Below are 19,084 nucleotides of genomic sequence, written 5' to 3'. Positions count from 1 at the left end.
TATAACATTTTGTTTCATATAAGCTTATTAACAATGCTTAATTGCTTACCCATAGTTCCTTTGGTTTTTGTGTATGAGTTGAGCATTTCATGAGATAGTGCTGAATGTTACTAGACAGACTAAGCACAGTTAATTTTTATGACACATCGTACCAATAGATGTGCAGAACTTCACTGTGAGATTGGGTGAAACAGGAATAATATGTCAGCATAATAATCATAACAGGAATAATGTCAGCAGTCTCTAAAAAATCTCCAGTGATTGTTTAAAATCAGTGGCCAACTTCATATATTGTGAATTCTTTTCGTAATGGCTTTAAAGTTCGTTTTTCTCAGTAAGATTTCAGATCTTGCCAAAAGTTAATTTAAGCCACATTCTTCCATATCTGGCACTGACTGGTGGTTTGATTTCATCTTTTATAAAGGTCTGAAATGTTTGCTCCTTATTTTATCAGTAGAATGATAATAGGAAATTCTAGATTGAAGGCTTATTTATTTTAGGCTTATTTATTTATTTATAAGCTTATAACAAGCTTATTTTAATTTTTTTAAGTTCCTTCTGTTTAAGTATGGCAGCTCTGAGATCTAGTTGCTTACAACTATAAAAGCTTGGCTTCCTTGAATGGCTTTGAACATTTTTTTTACAGCACTTTAATATTCTAGTATTATTCCTTCTTAAGTCTGGCTTGAATGAAGGATGAACAAGTGAAAATAAAAACTCATGATCTTTATTTTTTTATATACGTTTTCATAATTTTTATAAAAAATAAGCAGTAAGGGTCTGCTATTGTTTTTCATATGTTGTCGAGAACAAGAGGTAGAGGGCTTCTGAATCTTGCTGCGTGATTTGGGTTAGCTGCTGCTTGAAAAAACTCTTGCAGGAAACAAGACATCTCCGTTCGTGTCAGAGCGAACGGATGCACCGAGCTAATGGATAATTGAGTTACGCTGCAAAGGGAGTAAAAGTGTGTGCATGCATGCTGGTGCGTTGAGGAGCTGTGGAAATAAAAGCAACTCCGGTATTTGAAGGGAAACTCGTATTTTGCCTATTTAGGGAATGGGATTGGGTTGCAGTCATGCTTTTTTGATATTTGCATAATATGTTAATGTGCAGTTGTGTGGGCTGTTTGGAAAAGTGTATTATACAAGTCTTGGGTTTTCTAGAGGAATGGGGATCCTCAGGTAGTTTCTTTTTTGTTGGGGTTTTTTTTCCCCAAAATATACGTATAGTTTGTGAAAATATTTTGAAATAACTGAAAGTAATTCCTGCTATTCTTTGATACATTAGAAGTTAGTCTGTACTTCCATAGTTACTCTAAGTATGAAGTAGGCACTTTTCTAATGTAGTTCTGTTGAATACAGCAGCTACAAGAGAAGGTGAATGATATTTAATGGGCCTGCGATTCAGCTCTGTTTGGTTGTTCCTCAGATAAACTAGTGTGTACGTCTTCCTGTACTTAACCAAATTGATTTCATCCCCGTCCCTCCCCACTCCGTTGTAGATGCTTTTACTGACTCAGCCATCAGTGCTAAAGTAAATGGTGAACACAAGGAAAAGGATCTTGAACCATGGGATGGAGGAGAGACCACCGCTACTGAGGAGCTTGAGGCATTAGAGACAGATGTTGTAAGTAATGCTTTTTTATCCTCTATGACAGTTGGTAGAAAATAAGCTATTTTTCTGGACATGCCTTGTAACAATTCCTTAATTTTAATCTAATAATGAACTTTTGACTAAAATTGCTGGCCTACATTGTATGGGTGTATGTTCAGTCTTTGTTAGCAGCTGCCATGGTACTTTTCTACAATTTGAATAAGAATAACTGTATCTAAAACGCCACTTTTGGCAAATATTGACAAATGGCAGCTGCTGTGGTAAGGGATGTGTTTGACTCATGGGCTGGCTGAAAGAGGAGCTGTTATTAAGGACTCCATATTCAGCAATACACGGAAGTGATTTAGGTTTAATCAGAGCATTCCTGTTTGACTATCATTGCATTTGAAAATTATGGCAAAAAATTGTGCTTAGCTAACTGTCTCTGAGCTAAGATGAAGGAAACTGATGGAAGTTTGACCCATGACTTTAATAAACACAAATACAATCTCAGTAGATTATGAATCGTTAGATGAAGAATATGGTCTCAAATGACATTTCTTTATATATCATAGCAGTCAGCTTTTACTCAACCATGCATTCTTTTTAGTAAGGTATTCAGACTGCAATATGTTAAAGAAAAAAGGTAATATTGCTGATTAGAGGAGGGTCTAGCCATGTTACTGTGGAGCATATTAACTTTGTCTGGGTAGAATAGTTATCCTGTCAATTTTAGTGTACATATTGTACAGCTGAGATTTATTAGAATACTTAATACTGTCAATGCTTTTCTAAAACATTCAAAACATTTATCATTGTGCTTGAGTGCTGTAATACAAATTTTACTGAAATGGGGAAGTTGTAGAGATCAACAGGGGTCTTCTGCCTGTGGTGTGTGTGTCTCAGATAATTGCATTAGCAGTGCATTTGAAAAGTTTCAGCACTTGCCACAGCAAGGGGCACTTTGATGTTCAGAAGTGTCAATTTGCACTTTTTGGAAAAGGCATTCATGTATGTATTTCTTGCTAGCCAGTAATCTTCTAGTAGGGAGTGGGCATGGTACTTAAAAAAACCCTCATAAAAACAAGACGAATACACACAACAAACAAAAAACTGCCTTTTGAAGGTAAAATCTGTATATCTGGAGGACAAAGTTCCCTGAAATAAAACTGTGGCTTTAATAACTTTGTTATCTGGACAGTGAATTCATAGGCCCAGGAAAAAGAGCAAAAGTTTTAACTTCTGCCATCAGCCCTTAATTTTAAGGGAATGTGTTTCCAGTGTCATTTTGAAAAACAAGCATCATTTTCTTCTAGTCTAATGGATGGGATCCCAATGACATGTTTCGTTACAATGAAGAAAATTATGGTGTAGTATCAACTTATGACAGCAGTTTATCTTCTTATACGTAAGTTCCAAAATATTTTGTTACTAGATTTGTATTTAATGTTCTCCCTTGTTTGACAAACTTTATATTCTGAAGATAATTTTACATACTTTCTAAAGTTGTGGAATCAAATAACTGAAAAAGTAATGAATGAATAGTGCTTAAGAAACCTTGCCAGCATTCTGTGAATAGTTAGATGTAGTAATTATTCTATATTCCCTTAAATGGGCACAGTTCATTCCCATTGCAACAGTTTCCGAATTTAGGCGTGCAATAATGGTTATTTCTTACAAAAACTTTTATCAATAGGGTGGAAAATACGCATTTGTGAAACTGTCTTTACATAGCTGCTATATGTACAGTTTGTGTTTAACCTAGAAAAACAATTTGACTAAATCCTAATTTTATCGAGACAATTGTTCAGATAGATATTGGAATGTTGAGCTGTTGCTGATAACTAAGGGGGGGTTGTGTGCTGCGGATGACTTGTTTAGCAGACTTGTCCAAATCTAAAGTTTTAGTTACAATATAATAACAACTTGAATATAGAAGTAGTATAAAGCCTGCTCTGGCTACTTTGGCAGCGTGGACCTGTTCCCAGTAGTCTGCAGCCATAATGTTAACTGCAAAGCAAATCAATTGCAGATGTTCAACAGCCATTGTGAAATGTCTTTAATGTTTTCCCACTCTTTTAACCCCCAAAGTGTAAACTTACTTTTGAATGTCAAGGAATTGCAGTGAGCGTTTTGGTTTTTGTGTGTAGAATTGGAGCACTTGTCTACGGGTCTCTGGTTCAACTATTTTACTTCTATGATTTTGTTAAAACAGACCTGTAACATGGTGATAATCAAAGTGTCTTAATCGGCTTACATTTGAATCCTGGGGAAGCTGTTCTTTCGTATACTTCACTGCTCTAAGTACTTTTTGTACTTTTGAACTTTAGTCTTCCATCTTTCTGCTTTATTTATATTAATGGAAACAGATTAAAAACATGAAGGTGGCTTTAACTTGCCACAGACAAATTCTGTTGTTTCCTAGTCAAGCAACGTCCTTTGCTTATCAGTCTGCTAAACTGGGAAACTCTCTTCCTGGCTTTCCCAAGTATGTGATGAGCAGCCGTGTAGCGAAGTGCTTATATGTGCAACCGAAGGATTGTAAAGGATTTATTGTTTGATTGTTTTCTCTTCCTGGAGCTAAGCGTTAGCAGGTATAGTTTGTCAAACTGCATAAAGGTACAAGTGTACTGCATTAGTGTGTTGGTCACCTGCTGTTCGTGCTTCTCTCATCACCAGGTTCTGAACAGTATCTTGCCCATCCCCTTTGTTTCATCTTTAATGGCCTTTTCCCTGTTAGAAAATGTAAAATCACTCTTTTGCTTGTTTAGGTTGCTATCAGTGCTACTGCATACATCCCTTCATTTTTTTCAGTCCCTTTAAATAAATGAGGATGTATTGGGTGTTCTCCCTTCTTGTGTGTGCACTTTTAATACACAGGGTAAGCGAGGCCCATGACTTCAGGTTTGTATGCGTTGTGTTCGTGCGTATCTTACTTAAACCGAAGCTTTATGCTGAAGGGTAAGGTTTTTATTTAACGTTCTTGCAGTTACCATTGATAAGGCCGGTAGATGACTGGCCAAAAATGTGTGTGTGGGGAAAAACTTGTGATGCAGTAGCTGAGTGCTGGTTTGGAATTTGGCAAAGCCACTTGTTTTCCTAGTTCTGCCACCAACACTTGAGTAATCTTGCATATATTGTTTCATGCTTGGCTTGTATCTCCACCTACTTTCTTCATTTTATGTTATTCAAAATATGTGCAATAGTGATTATATAATGCCCAGCATAGCATGGTCCAAGCCTCAACTGTGTCCTGTATTTGTATGTAGTTTATTCTAAAGTAAGGTTGGATGAAACAACTTTTGGAACTCAAAGCTAAAATGAGGGATGAAACACAAAGTTGTTTTATAAAACCTGATACTTTAACAAAAATCAGAATAGGTAAAAACCAAAACCATGGGTGGACAGAAGGATGTGCCTGGTATGATGTCCATCTCTAGTATTTCAGCATTCCATTGCTCGTGTATTGAATTCCTCCTTGGTGGCTTTCCTAAGGGAGCTACATATGCTTTTTGCAATATGCTGTTACTTAATATAGATACACAGAATGAATGGTTTTGAGGTCCTAGGACATGGCAAATGAGTCATGGGTTTCTGGTCCCGTGCTCTAATGTATTGCATTCATCTTTTCTGCAGTTATTTATAACAGGAAGAGCTGAAATTCTATGGCTGGAATTATCAAAGGATTAAGCACGTAACTCTTTAATTTCAGTAGGACTGGGGATTCTTGTGTCTGTTGGGAATGTGTAAATAGCTAAAGAAATTCAAATTTGGTCTCTTACGGTAGGTTCCTATCTAAACAACAGACTAAAGCTTTTTATTACTAATGTACTCAACTGTGTTAAAAGTTGGAGCCTTTGCATAGCTTTAGGGACTGGGGATTTTGCAAGTCACATGGAAAAGCTCTGCAGCCTGACCTCAGCTTTCTAGGCAGGTAAAAGACACTGAATTTGCACATAATACCAAACCAGTCCAGGAATATTGGCATACTTGTACTAAAAAAGACAGCGAGTCTACTGGCTTAAAAGCAAATTTTCTTACTCTGACTTGGTTAGAATTAACGCTATGTAATTTTTGTAGCTCCTTTGTGCTTTTGAATGCATTTCAGAGATTCTTTTCCTTTTCATTGTCTTTTAGGGTGCCATTAGAAAGAGATAATTCAGAAGAGTTTTTAAAACGGGAAGCCAGAGCAACTCAATTAGCAGAGGAAATTGAATCAAGTGCCCAATACAAAGCTCGGGTTGCCTTGGAAAATGATGAAAGAACAGAAGAAGAAAAATATACTGCTGTTCAGAGAAATGCTAATGAACGAGAAGGTCATGGTGTGAACACTAGGTACTTGCATACACTATGAATAGTATTTTTATTTAAATGATGTACATATTTTGGTACAGTAGCAATTTACTCACTGAGACTGTGCTTTTTTCAGCAGGGCTGATTGGGTTAGGAACCTTGTGTAAACAATCCTGTGCTGTTTTTGGCACTTACAGTAACTTGTACACCTCTGCCTGGCCCTGTATTATCTCTGCAGTGGAACAGACTTCCCTGTTCTGATATGTCACTGGTGAATTCATACCAAATTACAGGGAAGGGCAGTGGTTTTGGTATGTCATGGAGAATTTCAGGCATTAGTACTAAATCATGCAGTGTCTGTAGGCTCATAGAAAGTGGACTGTGTGGCCAATTCATGAGGTGAATGTTAGGTCAACATCTGATAGTATTTAGAATTTTCCTTTAGCTTTACTTGAGAAAGATAGAAAACATCAGCAGAGTAGTTAGATCAGGTACTTTTCATTGTCTTTCAGTTCTGTCTTAACACTGATAGAAATTTGCTGTGTTTCAGAGAAAATAAATACATTCCACCTGGACAGAGGAATAGAGATGTCCTGTCCTGGGGAAGTGGAAGACAAAACTCACCAAGGATGGGCCAGTCTGGATCAGGCCCACCAATATCGAGGTCTGGATCCCATACTTCAGAATTCAGTCCTAACTCTGGAGGAGATCAGAGAGTAGTTAACGGAGGCAAGTATCTGAAGTCTAAACGAGTGTGCCTTATAAAATTGCAGTCAATTATCTAATTATGTTGAAACCGTATGTGGTGTGGTCGTAGGATATGTATTTCATAAGCTGGGGTAGCATTCATCATTTAACACAGAGGTTGTGTTTGGTTTGGGTTTAACGTACGGAACACGCATTTGACTGCACTGTATGTAGCCTCGCAGAGCAGAAATGTCACTTGTTTTCCTTTTCAAACACCTTTGTCTTAGATGATGGTGCAGTCTGCGGTTTTAAAGCTTAGAAATTGCTTTATGTATTAACTGCTGCTAAGCTCTGTGTGGAGGAGTAGCAGTGCTGACACCTAGTGAAAGGGAGGTGGCAGCCGAGGAAGCATCACTCTTCCTTTCTGGTGCATGGATCAATTCTGTTTCCCATGAAAAAGAATAAAACAACTGACTGACTTTGGGAAAAGAATAATTGTTGGGAAAGTAAGAGAAGTGTTAGGGGGAAAGGAATCAAAAGCCTTCTCTCCAAATAGCTATTTGAGTATTTTCTGCTATACACATGGGTAATATTTATGAACAGACATCGCTAGGCACTGTAGGAATCGGTGTTTCATAAATCAGACACCATTTTTTGACATGGATTTCAGCAGTAGCCTGTCCTTGAGGCATTATTTTTATAAGTTAAAAATGCTATTATATGAGATGGCTGTGAATAAATGAAAAACGTATAATACTCAAGTGCCTCTATCTGGAGAGGAAGTCTGAGAAACACCTAAAGGTAAGTGAGACTTCCTTTTTGAATGTAGAGTCAGCTGTATAAAGGATGTACAGCTGAGTCTTGCCCAAACAATGCTAACCTTGAAATTTATTTGTAGTATTTGTGGTTTCTGTCATCCTATTACTCTGCTGACTGAACATCATATTCCTAAAACATTCAGAATGGCTTGTGAATTCAATTTCTTTGTTTTGGAAACAACAAACCCTATATTCTAGATTAAAATACTACATTAATACTTCAGATAACTGATAAAGGCATAAATGTCAGGATTCAGACACTGAACACCGCTGTTTTTTGTAAAGATACAGTTCCTAGAATTGATATTGCTCATCATTTGGTTTGAAAGTAGCAGTTTGTATAGTCAATACTATATGTGAAACACTGTTTGAGAACTGCTGGTAGCTATTTAAAGACCTTGTCAAGAGTGATGCATACTGTAGAACATATATATGATAGGCTAACAGATCAAACTTTACTGTCTATTCCTTAGTAGTATTTGTAGATCCTAATTAACCCTTTGGGGAGTTTGTGACATTCAGATGTTAAATTTGACCTCCAGTGGAGGAGAGAACCTCGCAGAGACTATTTTATTGGTTGCAGAAATAAACTAATCTATCCCCAAAGGGTTAAACATGAAAAATCATTTTGTCATATTTTACTTTTTTTTTCTGTTGACCTTTTTCCCCATAATTTTTCTTTAGTTTTTATACTTTCCTTCATATCATTTGTTCTGTCAGGTGTTCCCTGGCCATCGCCTTGCCCATCTCCTTCCTCTCGCCCACCTTCTCGCTACCAGTCAGGTCCCAACTCTCTTCCACCTCGGGCAGCCACCCCTACACGGCCGCCCTCCAGGCCCCCCTCGCGGCCCTCCAGGCCCCCGTCTCACCCCTCTGCTCATGGTTCTCCAGCTCCTGTCTCTACTATGCCTAAACGCATGTCTTCAGAAGGTACAATACCACAATTTGTTCATGTTTTTGTTTGTCTTTGTTTAACTCCTTTGTGAGTTTAATTACAAAATTGTTTTTCCTCTTCATTACTTAACCTATAATTTGTGTTTAACTTTAGTTTATCAGACTATTTCTATTAACCTTTTTATTTGAAGAACTTTACAAAAACAAAATAAAGCTGTGACATTTCCCAAGTTGGTATGAAATAAACTCAGCTTTGTAAACGCTGCTCAGTGTCTTAACTTAACCAACAACATCATGCAGGATCTGATAACTTTTGAGGGCATTTTTAGGAATATAAATTTATATAAAATATCAACTCTTTTAATACAGTTGTTCCACAAAAAGAAGTTTCAAATTTAACTAATTCATTGAATTACCTTTTGTAAAAAACCATTAATAATAATAATACTATATTATGGGAAGTGCACTGTGGAAGGGGATAGAATAAGCTGCTTCAAAGGCAAATCTGTAGAAGACTTTAGATCTGTTTGCGTTGAGGCAGAACAATAAGTCAGCCCCCTAGAAGTCAATAATATGCAGAGAAAGGTTAACCCACGAGTCTTCGGTAACTGCATGCAGAAGTATCTGAACTAAATTTGTTTGTCCTCTGAGGGTACAGTAAGTAATACATTTTAAAATTCTTATTTTATTTAAGTGCACTTAAAAACTAGCCGGCACAACACGATCTAGCAAGCCTGGAAAAATGCAAACTGGTTATAATAAACTCACGGGAAACTTGCAGTCTCTGCCATAGCTGGCTCCCCTGGAGCCACGGGAGAGAGAACAGTCGTCCCACTAATTGAATCAGTAACACTGTTCTACAGCTTGCCTGATAAATGCTCAAGATGGTCCATAACCAGAAAGTGGATGGTAGTGGGCATGTCTGTATGGTGTGCTACTGTCAGTTTATCAGTGTGAGCTTTTTTTATGAGGTGAGATACTGAGAATCCACATGCAAATTCAGTTACTTTTTAGCACTTGCCATTGATTTGTCAGGCATGCAGTGAACTGCTGCTTACCACAACATCTAATTTCTACTACTAGAAGAGGATTGCTGGAAAGTGTGTATTCTTTAAAATACTTGCCTGTATATAATTTGGATTGAAGTCTCCTTTAGATTCATGGTTAAAATAGAGCCTGACATGTAAAGATTTATGTAACCAGAAGAGGTACTTGATGTTTTAGAACTTTATCTGAAACCAGAAAGCCATTATCTGAACTTTTCTCTATTATTGACCTACATTAAAACCAAACTGTAATCAGCCAGATTGTCTTCTGCTCATACAGTTTTTCCTTTTGAAGTATCAACAATTGAGTCTGATCTTCTAAACAAAATGTTTGTTAAGATGTAGAAACTGTATTGGTGCTTAGACTTGAGCATAACTATTCTGTGGCAGCTGTATAAGCTGTTCAGAATTCCTGTATTCACTTATGACTTTAGCTTCTGGCGTTAAACATGCATGACTTGAACCTTGGGATAACAATAACTTGTGTAGTTGTAATTTTGCTGACTTGTAAATGAATTGTGACCTGCTGCAGGCAATTTAGCCTCGGTTCAGAATGCTCTGCTGAAATTCCCCAAGAGCATTGGTCAGCCAGTGGTGACTACTCTGTAAATAAACGTTTGGTATCACTGACCACCTGAAAAAAAGTGATGGAAATTTTTTCTTTTCTGGAGAATGTTTGATAGCCTGGAACTGTGCTTATCCAGAGGGAGCTGGGCCACTAACCTTTTTGGCTTGTCTTGCAGTAAGCAATATTGGATACTTGGATTCCAATATTTTAAATCCAGGACTTGCATACCTGTTTCAATTCTGATAAAGCTTCTAAATATCAATGAACGTGAGCTGTCATAGCAAGGTGATGAGTGTGTTGGTAGTCTGGCTGGACCAATGGCTTGGCCTTTTTAGTCTCGTGGATCCCTGGTTCTAGTCGATGTCAGTGTAAATTGCTTGACTGTACTACTGCATTATTGAGAGTTAGATTAAATCCAGTTTTAAAAACGGATAGTATGTTTGGGTACTCTTAGTGATGGACGTTAAGTACTTATTGTGTGGGGTTGTCTTCTTTTTCTCAGGGCCTCCACGGATGTCTCCTAAGGCACAACGGCACCCTCGAGGTCACAGAGTCTCTACTGGTAGGGGTACAATTTCAAGTGGCTTAGAATTTGTATCTCATAATGCACCAGGGGAAGCATCTACTACTGCAGTGGCACGAGGCAGCCCTTCAGGTGGGACGTGGTCATCAGTTGTCAGTGGGGGTAGGTAAAGCTTGGCTTATTGCAGATGGCTTGCCAGGGGTACTTTAGAGTGTGAATGCAAAGCAGAACACTGCGTTTCTAGACAACTCAGGCTCTGAATAAACACTGGTCTGCTAACTTAGCTTGCTTAGATGAAGTGGGAGAAGGATATTCCCAGTTGGCTTAGTAAAATAGTTGGTGAGTCGGTCCTCCAAGTGCAATATTGTCCTAACTGTAGAGAGGTTAAGTCAGGTGCTGTGTGAAGAGAAAGGAGAGAAAAATGTGGGAATAAGTTGCTGAAAGAAGCAGTTTTCAGAGAAGTATTGAAGGAGGCACGACAAGTTATATACGTTCCATTGCATCACTGAATTTGGTTAATGGCAGTGTAACTGGGTTGTGGTTTACAAATGAAGGTTTACAGATGTTTGGATAGAGGAAAGCTGGTGTTAGAAGATGAAATGATACTCAAGTTGGATATATTTTTTCTTTTAAAATCATGCAGGTTTTTAAGTGGTCATTTTGTGTTTGTCTAAGTACTGTAGTAGCAGATATAGTCAGTGTCTCTTCTGAATCAGTTAAGATATTTTTTTTAATATTTGACTTCAAATTCAAAGCTCAGTTTTGTGACACAGGCCCTAGTCTTGAGCTTTTGTAGTTGAGGCCGTGTTCTAGTGAGTTGTCAGCAGCTGGGCGCTTTCTTGAATTGAAAGGCAAGCGAGTGACAGTGTGAAGTCTGATACCTTTTAGCAGTGCTAGAATTCTAGAGGAGTGTAGTGGGAATGCATTTCTTAGAAGGAAGGTATGAATTAGACCCCCTTAGACCTGTTGCCTTGTGGAAAAGATTTAAACTCTTCTGTTCTGGCATTATCTCTGATTCATCTTCCCTCCCCACCCCTCACTTTATATATTATTAACATGCAAGTAGGACTGTTAAACGACTTAATCTCTCTTTCTCCTCACTCATTTGAAGTTAATATGTGACGTAAAGCAACTAACTAGCCACAGTGGGATGAGCAGGAAGCAGGAGGTACAACTTACCGTTTAAAGAATATACAACTTTCCTTGCTGCTTTAACACAGGGGCAAAAATATACATCAAATAATCTTCTTTCAATAGGATATGTTGTTTTTTTTCCAGCTGGCAAACCTCCAAAAGAGGACGCTGTAAAATGGATGTGTTTTTTCAGCCCTTTAAAAAATGTTTTGCATCTGTTTGTATGGAGACCTTGACCATCTTTTCAGTTCTACCTGAAACTGTGTTAATGTGAGCTGTTGTAGTTGGGCTGCTGGGGGGCTGGGGAGCATATTGCAGTTTCATGGTGGGTCTACAGGGCAGTGGTATATATTAGGGGACAATCTGCAGAAAAATCGCACCACTTATCTGAAATGCTGCGTTGTAAAGAACTAGGAGATGTACCTGAAAGGTAAACAGGTTTTCAATTACTATATAAAGTTCCACTAAGTATTTTAAAGCATGTGTTTAGTCATTTTAAAAATAAGCAAACTGCTGAGCAGATGAGGAAACTTATCCTATAACTGTTTTTTCCTGTTTGTTTCTAGTTCCGAGATTATCCCCTAAAACACACAGGCCTAGGTCTCCAAGGCAGAGCAGCACTCCCACGGGACCAGCTCTGCCTTCTCCTCAGCCTGGTACTATTCCCACTGAATCTGTGGCCATGCCTGTTCCAGCTGCCTCTCCTACACCTGCCAGCCCTGCATCCAACAGAGCAGTTACCCCTTCCAGCGAAGGTAAGTTACCCTCGCTAGCTTGCCAGTGCTCCCTTTCCCTAATCCCTGACAATGAATACACCTATACAAGAGCAAAGCTGCTTTCTAAATGATGGGAAAACTTCTGATGCATTTAATTTGACTGTGTAGCGAGCTCTGCTTTTCCCATGAGGCTAGTTTTAAACTAAGGTTGGAGAGAGGCTTTTGGATAAGTCTGTATGCTTAATTTCTTCTGCCCTTTAAGGAGTATGGGCTTATAGATGTTTGACTTAATTGTGGATTTTTTGTTTTCAAACTGAGTTCCTGGCTGTTTACTAATTTAAAGAAACATAAGCCACTGATTTGAAAGAATATTTTGAGCATAGTGAAAGGAAGGGGGGGGAAAAAAAAGCCATCAAGAGCACAGTCAAATGTCTAAGAACTCTCAGATCTTTGTAGCATTCTGTATGAAGAGCTCAGACTATTGAAAATAATTTGCTCACTTTATAGTTTTTTCAGCCTAGTTAAGGTTCTGCGTATGATGAGAGGGATGTGTTTGGAACTTTTTCATTTGTCTTAAAGACAGTAGGGTGTGGAAGGGGGGAGGATAAATCCTCCAGGCCCTAACTAGATAGCAAAAAATGTGTAACTTAAGGTTTTTCTTCTGTAAGCTAAACATGGTTAAATCTCTCTTCTGTTTCTGTCTTGCCATCTCTCTCTGGTCAGCTTGAGCTGTGTATAAGAGAATAACTTTGGCAATTTCTTTCCTAGCTAAAGATACTAGGCTTCAGGACCAGAGGCAAAATTCTGCAAGTGGAAACAAGGAGAATATAAAGCCAAGTGAGACTTCTCCTAGTTTTCCTAAACCTGAAAACAAAGGTTTGTATCGAAAGCTTTTCTATATACTTGAGCAATGTAGGAATTCCAAGCACTAAACCTGCTGTATTGACTGCTTTAGTTAGCATTTTATGGAAGACTTGGAGGTGTTCTGGCTTTGGGTGTTCTACAGTGAAAATTTGGTCATGCAGTTGTGAAGTGGCAGGCCTACAATTTTAAATGTTGTTCTTGACTCATTTCATCAACATGAAGTGTAGAGATGCTCATGTGGATGGTGTGATTTTTTTTTTTTTACTTGTTTTCTTCTTCTTTCTTTTTTTCCCTTTTTTTTTTTTTTCCTGGTTCACAAAGCTGTTTTTTAGCTCTCTTTGGACCGAGTGAGTGTTTCTGCTCTGAGCTATGCTCACAATACTTCTGAGCATCGTGGTCAGCATAGTTTTTCATAACTGTACTTCTTCCTATTATGCCTTAAACTTGGCTTTCTCTGCAGCATTGCTTATTCATTCAGTTCTCAAAAAAATCTTCCATGTTATTGAACTTAATCAGCGTTTCACCTTTAATTGCTATGTCTTGAGATGCTGGCATGTTACGTTTTGAGAGTTTTATTGGATGATTGTGTTCAGCTGGGTTCTGCAGTCCCTGCACCTCAGGGCTTCTGTCTTAGTGTGATGCATTAGAACTATAGATATGTTAGTTATGTAATGCCATGGTTTCACAGAGTATTTTTGTGTGCTTATACACATAGCTCATGGAATTTTACCAGATACAATAATATCACTGTATTTCATTTTTAGGTACATAAAAATTACCTTTATGCAAGTTTAGAAATGTAAGGGTTGTACATAAAACTTATATTAGAAATGCTTGGACAATGTTGGTCTTCTGTTTGGCAGGTGTATCTCCAATTGTTTCAGAACATAGAAAACAGATTGATGATTTAAAGAAATTTAAGAATGACTTTAGGGTAAGTTTCTCTGTATGTGCATTCCAGATTATTTTAATGAATTGAATATATTGCATGTGTTAACAGGAAAACAGGTCTTTACTACTCATGCTTAATTTATGAAAGTATCTATAAGAATTCATGCTAGATACTATAAAATCAATGCTGATTTCTTGCTAATACAATTGCCTAATACATGTAAATGTGCATATTGACTGTACACTGAAAATAGTACTTGAAAACTGTTTGGTCATTAAGTACAAATAATTATCACATTTATGCTCCGTATGGAAGAGCTGTTTCAAAGTTAAATAAAGGGTTTTGCTGAGGAAAATTGAGGAATTCATACTACTTATTTCCTGGTTATAATGGTTTATTAAATCAGGTTAGCTTTTCAAGTGTTACTGTTAAATCACACAGGGGGATGAGTCCAGAGGGTCGTCTTAAGCTTTCCTGTCACTTCCTAATCAACATATAGGTCACTTGAGTCGCTGAATAGCTTCTTTCACAGCGTAGGCTTAAAACATTGTCAATGTTCATAGATTTCTTTTCTAGTAGAAATGGAAATGTATGTTTTTAAAGGTCATTTCCAGATGATTGAGGCCTGTGGGACTGTATTTTGCTCTGTGAATGTGATAGCATTAGATTGTCTCTTCCTCATTCTGTATATCAATTTACTGAATATATTCTTTGGGTTTTTTTCAGTTACAGTCAAGTTCCTCTTCAGATGCAGTGGATCAGCTGCTAAACAAAGCCCGAGAAGGTGAAAAATCAAGAGATGTAGTTAAAGAAAAGACTGAATCAACCCCTAAAGAATCTATCATAGAAACTGGCAGTAATACTAACTCTAACGGTGGCAGTAGCAAACCTAATAGTCCAAGTATTTCTCCTTCAATAAGTAATAGTTCTGAGCAAAAGCGAGGGCCTGAGGTAACTTCACAAGGTGTACAGACATCTGGGCCTGGAAGTAAACAAGATAAAGAGGATAAAGAGGAGAAGAAAGATACTTCTGAGTGAGTAATTATGCCTTTTAGAATAAGCACATCTGTTATTAGCATTTAACCATTTGTAGAAAAAGCTATTCTGAATGTGTAATATCTTACTGTTTATATGGCTGATGTAAGTGCTCTGTTATACAGAGAAAACAGGTGAAGTGACTGTACTGAAAGTCATCTCATGAGTCAGTGGCAGAGCTGCATGTAGAACTCTGGTCCTGTTGATGCCTAATTGACATCTAAATGCTTATTTAAATGTTTTCCTGGCTCATGTGAGCTGTAGTATCAACAGTAGGAAAACTTTCATGGATAAGTATAGTAAGAGTACTGTCAGTAAGTGGCTTTTTGCATGCCATGTGTTGTTTGAGTTCTCAGAAATCTGACTCACAGATGGAAATGAGGTATTTCATCTCTGTAAATTTTTAATTGCTAGGGAGTTCTGCAGATATGCGTGTAAAAGAATAATGCTGAATATCATCTTCTGTTCTTTATGTTTAGGCAAGTTAGAAAATCAACACTTAATCCTAATGCAAAAGAGTTCAACCCTCGATCTTTTGCTCAAGTAAGTTGTTTGATACTGTTTAACATTGCATTTGAGTAGATCTTTATAAACAAACCTTTTACTTGGAGGATGATCAAGCTAATCTTGCATATGCATTGCTGAACTCTGTTTGTAGCCAAAACCTTCTACTACACCAACCTCCCCTCGTCCGCAAGCTCAACCTAGCCCCTCCATGGTGGGTCATCAGCAGCCAACCCCAGTGTACACTCAGCCTGTTTGTTTTGCACCAAATATGATGTACCCGGTTCCAGTGAGTCCAGGCGTGCAGGTAAAGCACAGCACATGCTGCAAACTTGTTAATACTTTTCAGGTGATTGTCAGCAAGTTGAGGAGAGTTAGGAGATCTAAGTTAAAACAGTGAAATGCATTACCATTGTAAATATGGGCACAGTTGCATTGTTATTAAGTTTTAGCTGTGTAAATACTGACTTTCCCCAGTGGTCCCTCAACCTAGATATTCTAAGAGTCTCAAACACTTGTAAATTCCAGCAGCTCTTACTGCCATTTATTATCAGTCCATGCAGACTTCCTCCCCAGTCCTCCAAGCATAGTCTTTTAAGTTTTAAGCTATTGTTTCTTCATCCTTAGCTTCCAGCTGTGTCCCACTAGTTTCTGGTCATTTTAGGGATTACTAGGATTTCAAATCTTAACTGTTGGAAAGCTTGAGGTTATACTGCTTGAGGTAGCAGTAGCAGCATTTACTTGACTGGTTGTCACAAAGCACGTGGCCTTAGTTGTTTGTACATGCACTTAATCACAGTGATCCAAGAAAATATCATAGATCAGGCAGAGTTCACTAAACCATGTAACATAACAGAGTAAAACACCTCAAAACAGAGTGGGGCCCCCACCCAGACACACACTCAGTTTTAAAAGGAATATCATCACTTCAACTCCTCCTTCTCTTTCAGCCTTTGTATCCTATTCCCATGACGCCCATGCCAGTGAACCAAGCCAAGACATATAGAGCAGGTAAAGGTGAGAATAATACTGCCTGTTTGGTTCTTAGTCTGCATGCAGCATGAATAAATTACAAATGTTTGTGTATTTTCTAGTCCATGTTAATTTGTTTTCGATTGATATTTTAAATGCTATTTTTAATAAAGGGAAGCAAGTGGGAAAAGTAACGCATTTCTGGGCAAAGTAATTCAGCCAGAACATGATAAGTTTGAGTAATGGGGAGTTGCTTGGTTTGGAATCTGATTTGACAAATGGGAAAACATCTCTGTTACTTGCAATGTTTGGGTAAGCTGATCATCTCCTGTATTTCATAAATGTTACTGGTTTATTTAAAGGGAACTTTCCGTACTGGTTTTCTGTAGTGGTTTACAGTAGAGCTCTGAATGGTGCTTTAAATGGAGGTTTTTTTTGTCAACAAGCAAAATTGCTATTTCTTCAGAAAGAGTATGCCATGCTACTCTTCTGGAAGGAGCTTACTGCTGGTTCCAGTTTGTTCTTTTGCATTCCCTCTGCCCCAGTAACTGAACAGCTGGACTAACAATACCCTGTTTTTAACAAGTGACACCTGTGGCTGTGGAGACGAGAACATGTGTGGCGAGATGTGCTCTCTTCTGTGCAGTGCAGCGAAGGAGCAGAAAAATGATGGTCTTGTTTTTATAGTCACATTTCAGATAATGCTCTAATTCTACACAGTGCATGCTTTCTTGCAGTTTTATACAGTGGTTCATGATGATAGGTTCCAGTGCTGCAGCTCCAGTCACAGGAGGAGGAAATTGTTGAAAAGAGCAGTTCTGCTGTTAAGAAATAAACAAGTAGCCTTTATGAATGTAGGGAAGACAAAAACCTGCAATGTATTTCTGTTTTAAAGCACACTAACTTTACTGTGGCCTGACCCGTGAAATCTTTTGGTTGGTAGCACTGATTGTTTTAATCAGAAATATATTGCTGTGTACTCACATGCCGTGTGAGGCCGCTCTCCTGTTCTGAATTCCGTTTTTTTAAGTATCATTATTTTCTGCATATCCATTCTGTGTGCAGCATAGTCCCAAAGGAGCTGCGTGGGTTAAAGTTCAGTGCCTTTTACGCTGTTCCAGTTGCTTTTTCATATTGTTGATTTGCAGTGTAAATACAATCATCACTGAGTGAATTTACTGGCATCTTCAACATTTCCCTCCTTCCCTCTCTCTCAAGGGCTCTGTCTGCATTGCACACTGCAGTGGAGTTTAGAGGTGCTTGAGTTAGCGTAGTTCCTAGCTGCAGCCTCACAGCAGCAAGCTGGAGCTCACCTTGAACTCTCATGCCCTGTTGTTTAGTAGGCTGAATTAGTTTATTCTGAGTGCCTTGCTGCTGTGGTTTGGTTGGTTGTCTTACCAGGATAGCTCAGTCCCACACTGGAGTGCTCTGCTCTCTTAATCTTTCTTCCGTCTAATTATTCCTACTCCTCCTCTTCTTATAGGTTGACTTGTCCCCTTCAGTGTTGACTGTGACCTAAAAGTTGCTTTCTGCTATCCTGAGGGTGGTAGCACAGAGCTTAAAAGATGTGAATACCTCAGACTGCGGCTGCGTGGAGACCTTTATTCTGCTCTCCTCAGCCATAAGCACGAGTAATTTTAACAGACTCAGCTTTCCAGTTGATGGAACAGTTGCTGAGTAGTTCCCATAGAGGGTGAATTAAGCCTTTTGAAGGGGACAGGATCAAAATTGCTTGATGTAGGTATCCTGGTATAACCTTTCTCTTCTGTTACTGATTCTTGCCAGTCTTTCTCTCCCTGCACCTTTCCTCCTTCCTTCACAAAAAAAGCAGGCCTGGGTTTGTGGCCGTATACATGTCTCAAAGGCAGTGATGAAAATCAAATGTTTCTTGGAGGAACTCCTTTTCATGCTGTTCCTTTTTGATAGAGCCCTAATATGTGGTTAAAGGTGAGGGGTGAGGATATTCCACTTGGTCACAGTGACATTGTAACGTAAAACGTTTCAGGAAGATCATCATCCTTCATCCTGTGTTTCTAACGTGAGGCACTCTTTGCTTTGTAGTACCAAATATGCCGCAGCAACGGCAAGACCAACATCACCAGAGCACCATGATGCATCCTGCCTCAGCAGCAGGCCCTCCAATTGTAGCTACGCCACCTGCTTATTCAACACAATATGTTGCATATAGTCCCCAACAGTTTCCTAATCAGCCTCTTGTGCAGCATGTGCCACACTACCAATCTCAGGTAAGAGTCCTTTTAGTCCACGTGCTAAGTCAAACCAGAAATAATTAAGTGGCTCAGTCCTGAATACCCTGTTGTCTCCAGTCATAAGAAGTCACTCTGAACAGTTTCTGTGTTCTGGAGCATACTTGGGGGTGTTGTAATGTGCTTCAAAGCCTGTAACAAATTTTAAGGTCAGTTTAGAAGTTGGCGTTTATTGTTGATGCTACCTTTTTAGCACTTTGAAGAATTCCTTTCAGGTCATGGCCAGGACGTCTCCTAGTTACGTGTTCTAAAAATAAAAGCCATTTGGTGTACTCCTC

At 38.5% G+C, this 19,084-nt stretch overlaps 1 protein-coding gene across 11 annotated transcripts in view; it reads left to right on the top strand.

Annotated features, from left to right (window-relative positions):
* ATXN2 (ataxin 2) overlaps window positions 1-19,084 on the top strand; it is a 52,505-nt gene that overhangs the window by 16,778 nt on the left and 16,643 nt on the right. For 3 of the 11 annotated variants that reach the window (XM_074887496.1, XM_074887498.1, XM_074887502.1), the window contains exons 6-19: window positions 1,502-1,626; window positions 2,910-3,001; window positions 5,731-5,928; window positions 6,437-6,615; window positions 8,112-8,321; window positions 10,402-10,584; window positions 12,123-12,311; window positions 13,041-13,148; window positions 14,000-14,070; window positions 14,755-15,062; window positions 15,543-15,606; window positions 15,722-15,874; window positions 16,518-16,578; window positions 18,601-18,785. In XM_074887496.1, coding sequence (XP_074743597.1) covers window positions 1,502-1,626; window positions 2,910-3,001; window positions 5,731-5,928; window positions 6,437-6,615; window positions 8,112-8,321; window positions 10,402-10,584; window positions 12,123-12,311; window positions 13,041-13,148; window positions 14,000-14,070; window positions 14,755-15,062; window positions 15,543-15,606; window positions 15,722-15,874; window positions 16,518-16,578; window positions 18,601-18,785 — 2,126 coding nt within the window. Of the gene's footprint in view, window positions 1-1,501; window positions 1,627-2,909; window positions 3,002-5,730; window positions 5,929-6,436; window positions 6,616-8,111; window positions 8,322-10,401; window positions 10,585-12,122; window positions 12,312-13,040; window positions 13,149-13,999; window positions 14,071-14,754; window positions 15,063-15,542; window positions 15,607-15,721; window positions 15,875-16,517; window positions 16,585-18,600; window positions 18,786-19,084 lie in introns of all 11 variants that reach the window. The other 8 variants (XM_074887495.1, XM_074887501.1, XM_074887500.1 and 5 more) reach the window with 6 other exon arrangements.

This window comes from Strix uralensis, chromosome 17 (genome assembly GCF_047716275.1).
Source record: "Strix uralensis isolate ZFMK-TIS-50842 chromosome 17, bStrUra1, whole genome shotgun sequence".
NCBI classification, from domain to species: domain Eukaryota; kingdom Metazoa; phylum Chordata; class Aves; order Strigiformes; family Strigidae; genus Strix; species Strix uralensis.
Note: the sequence above shows the minus strand (reverse complement) of the source record. Positions and strands in the feature narration are given on the sequence as shown.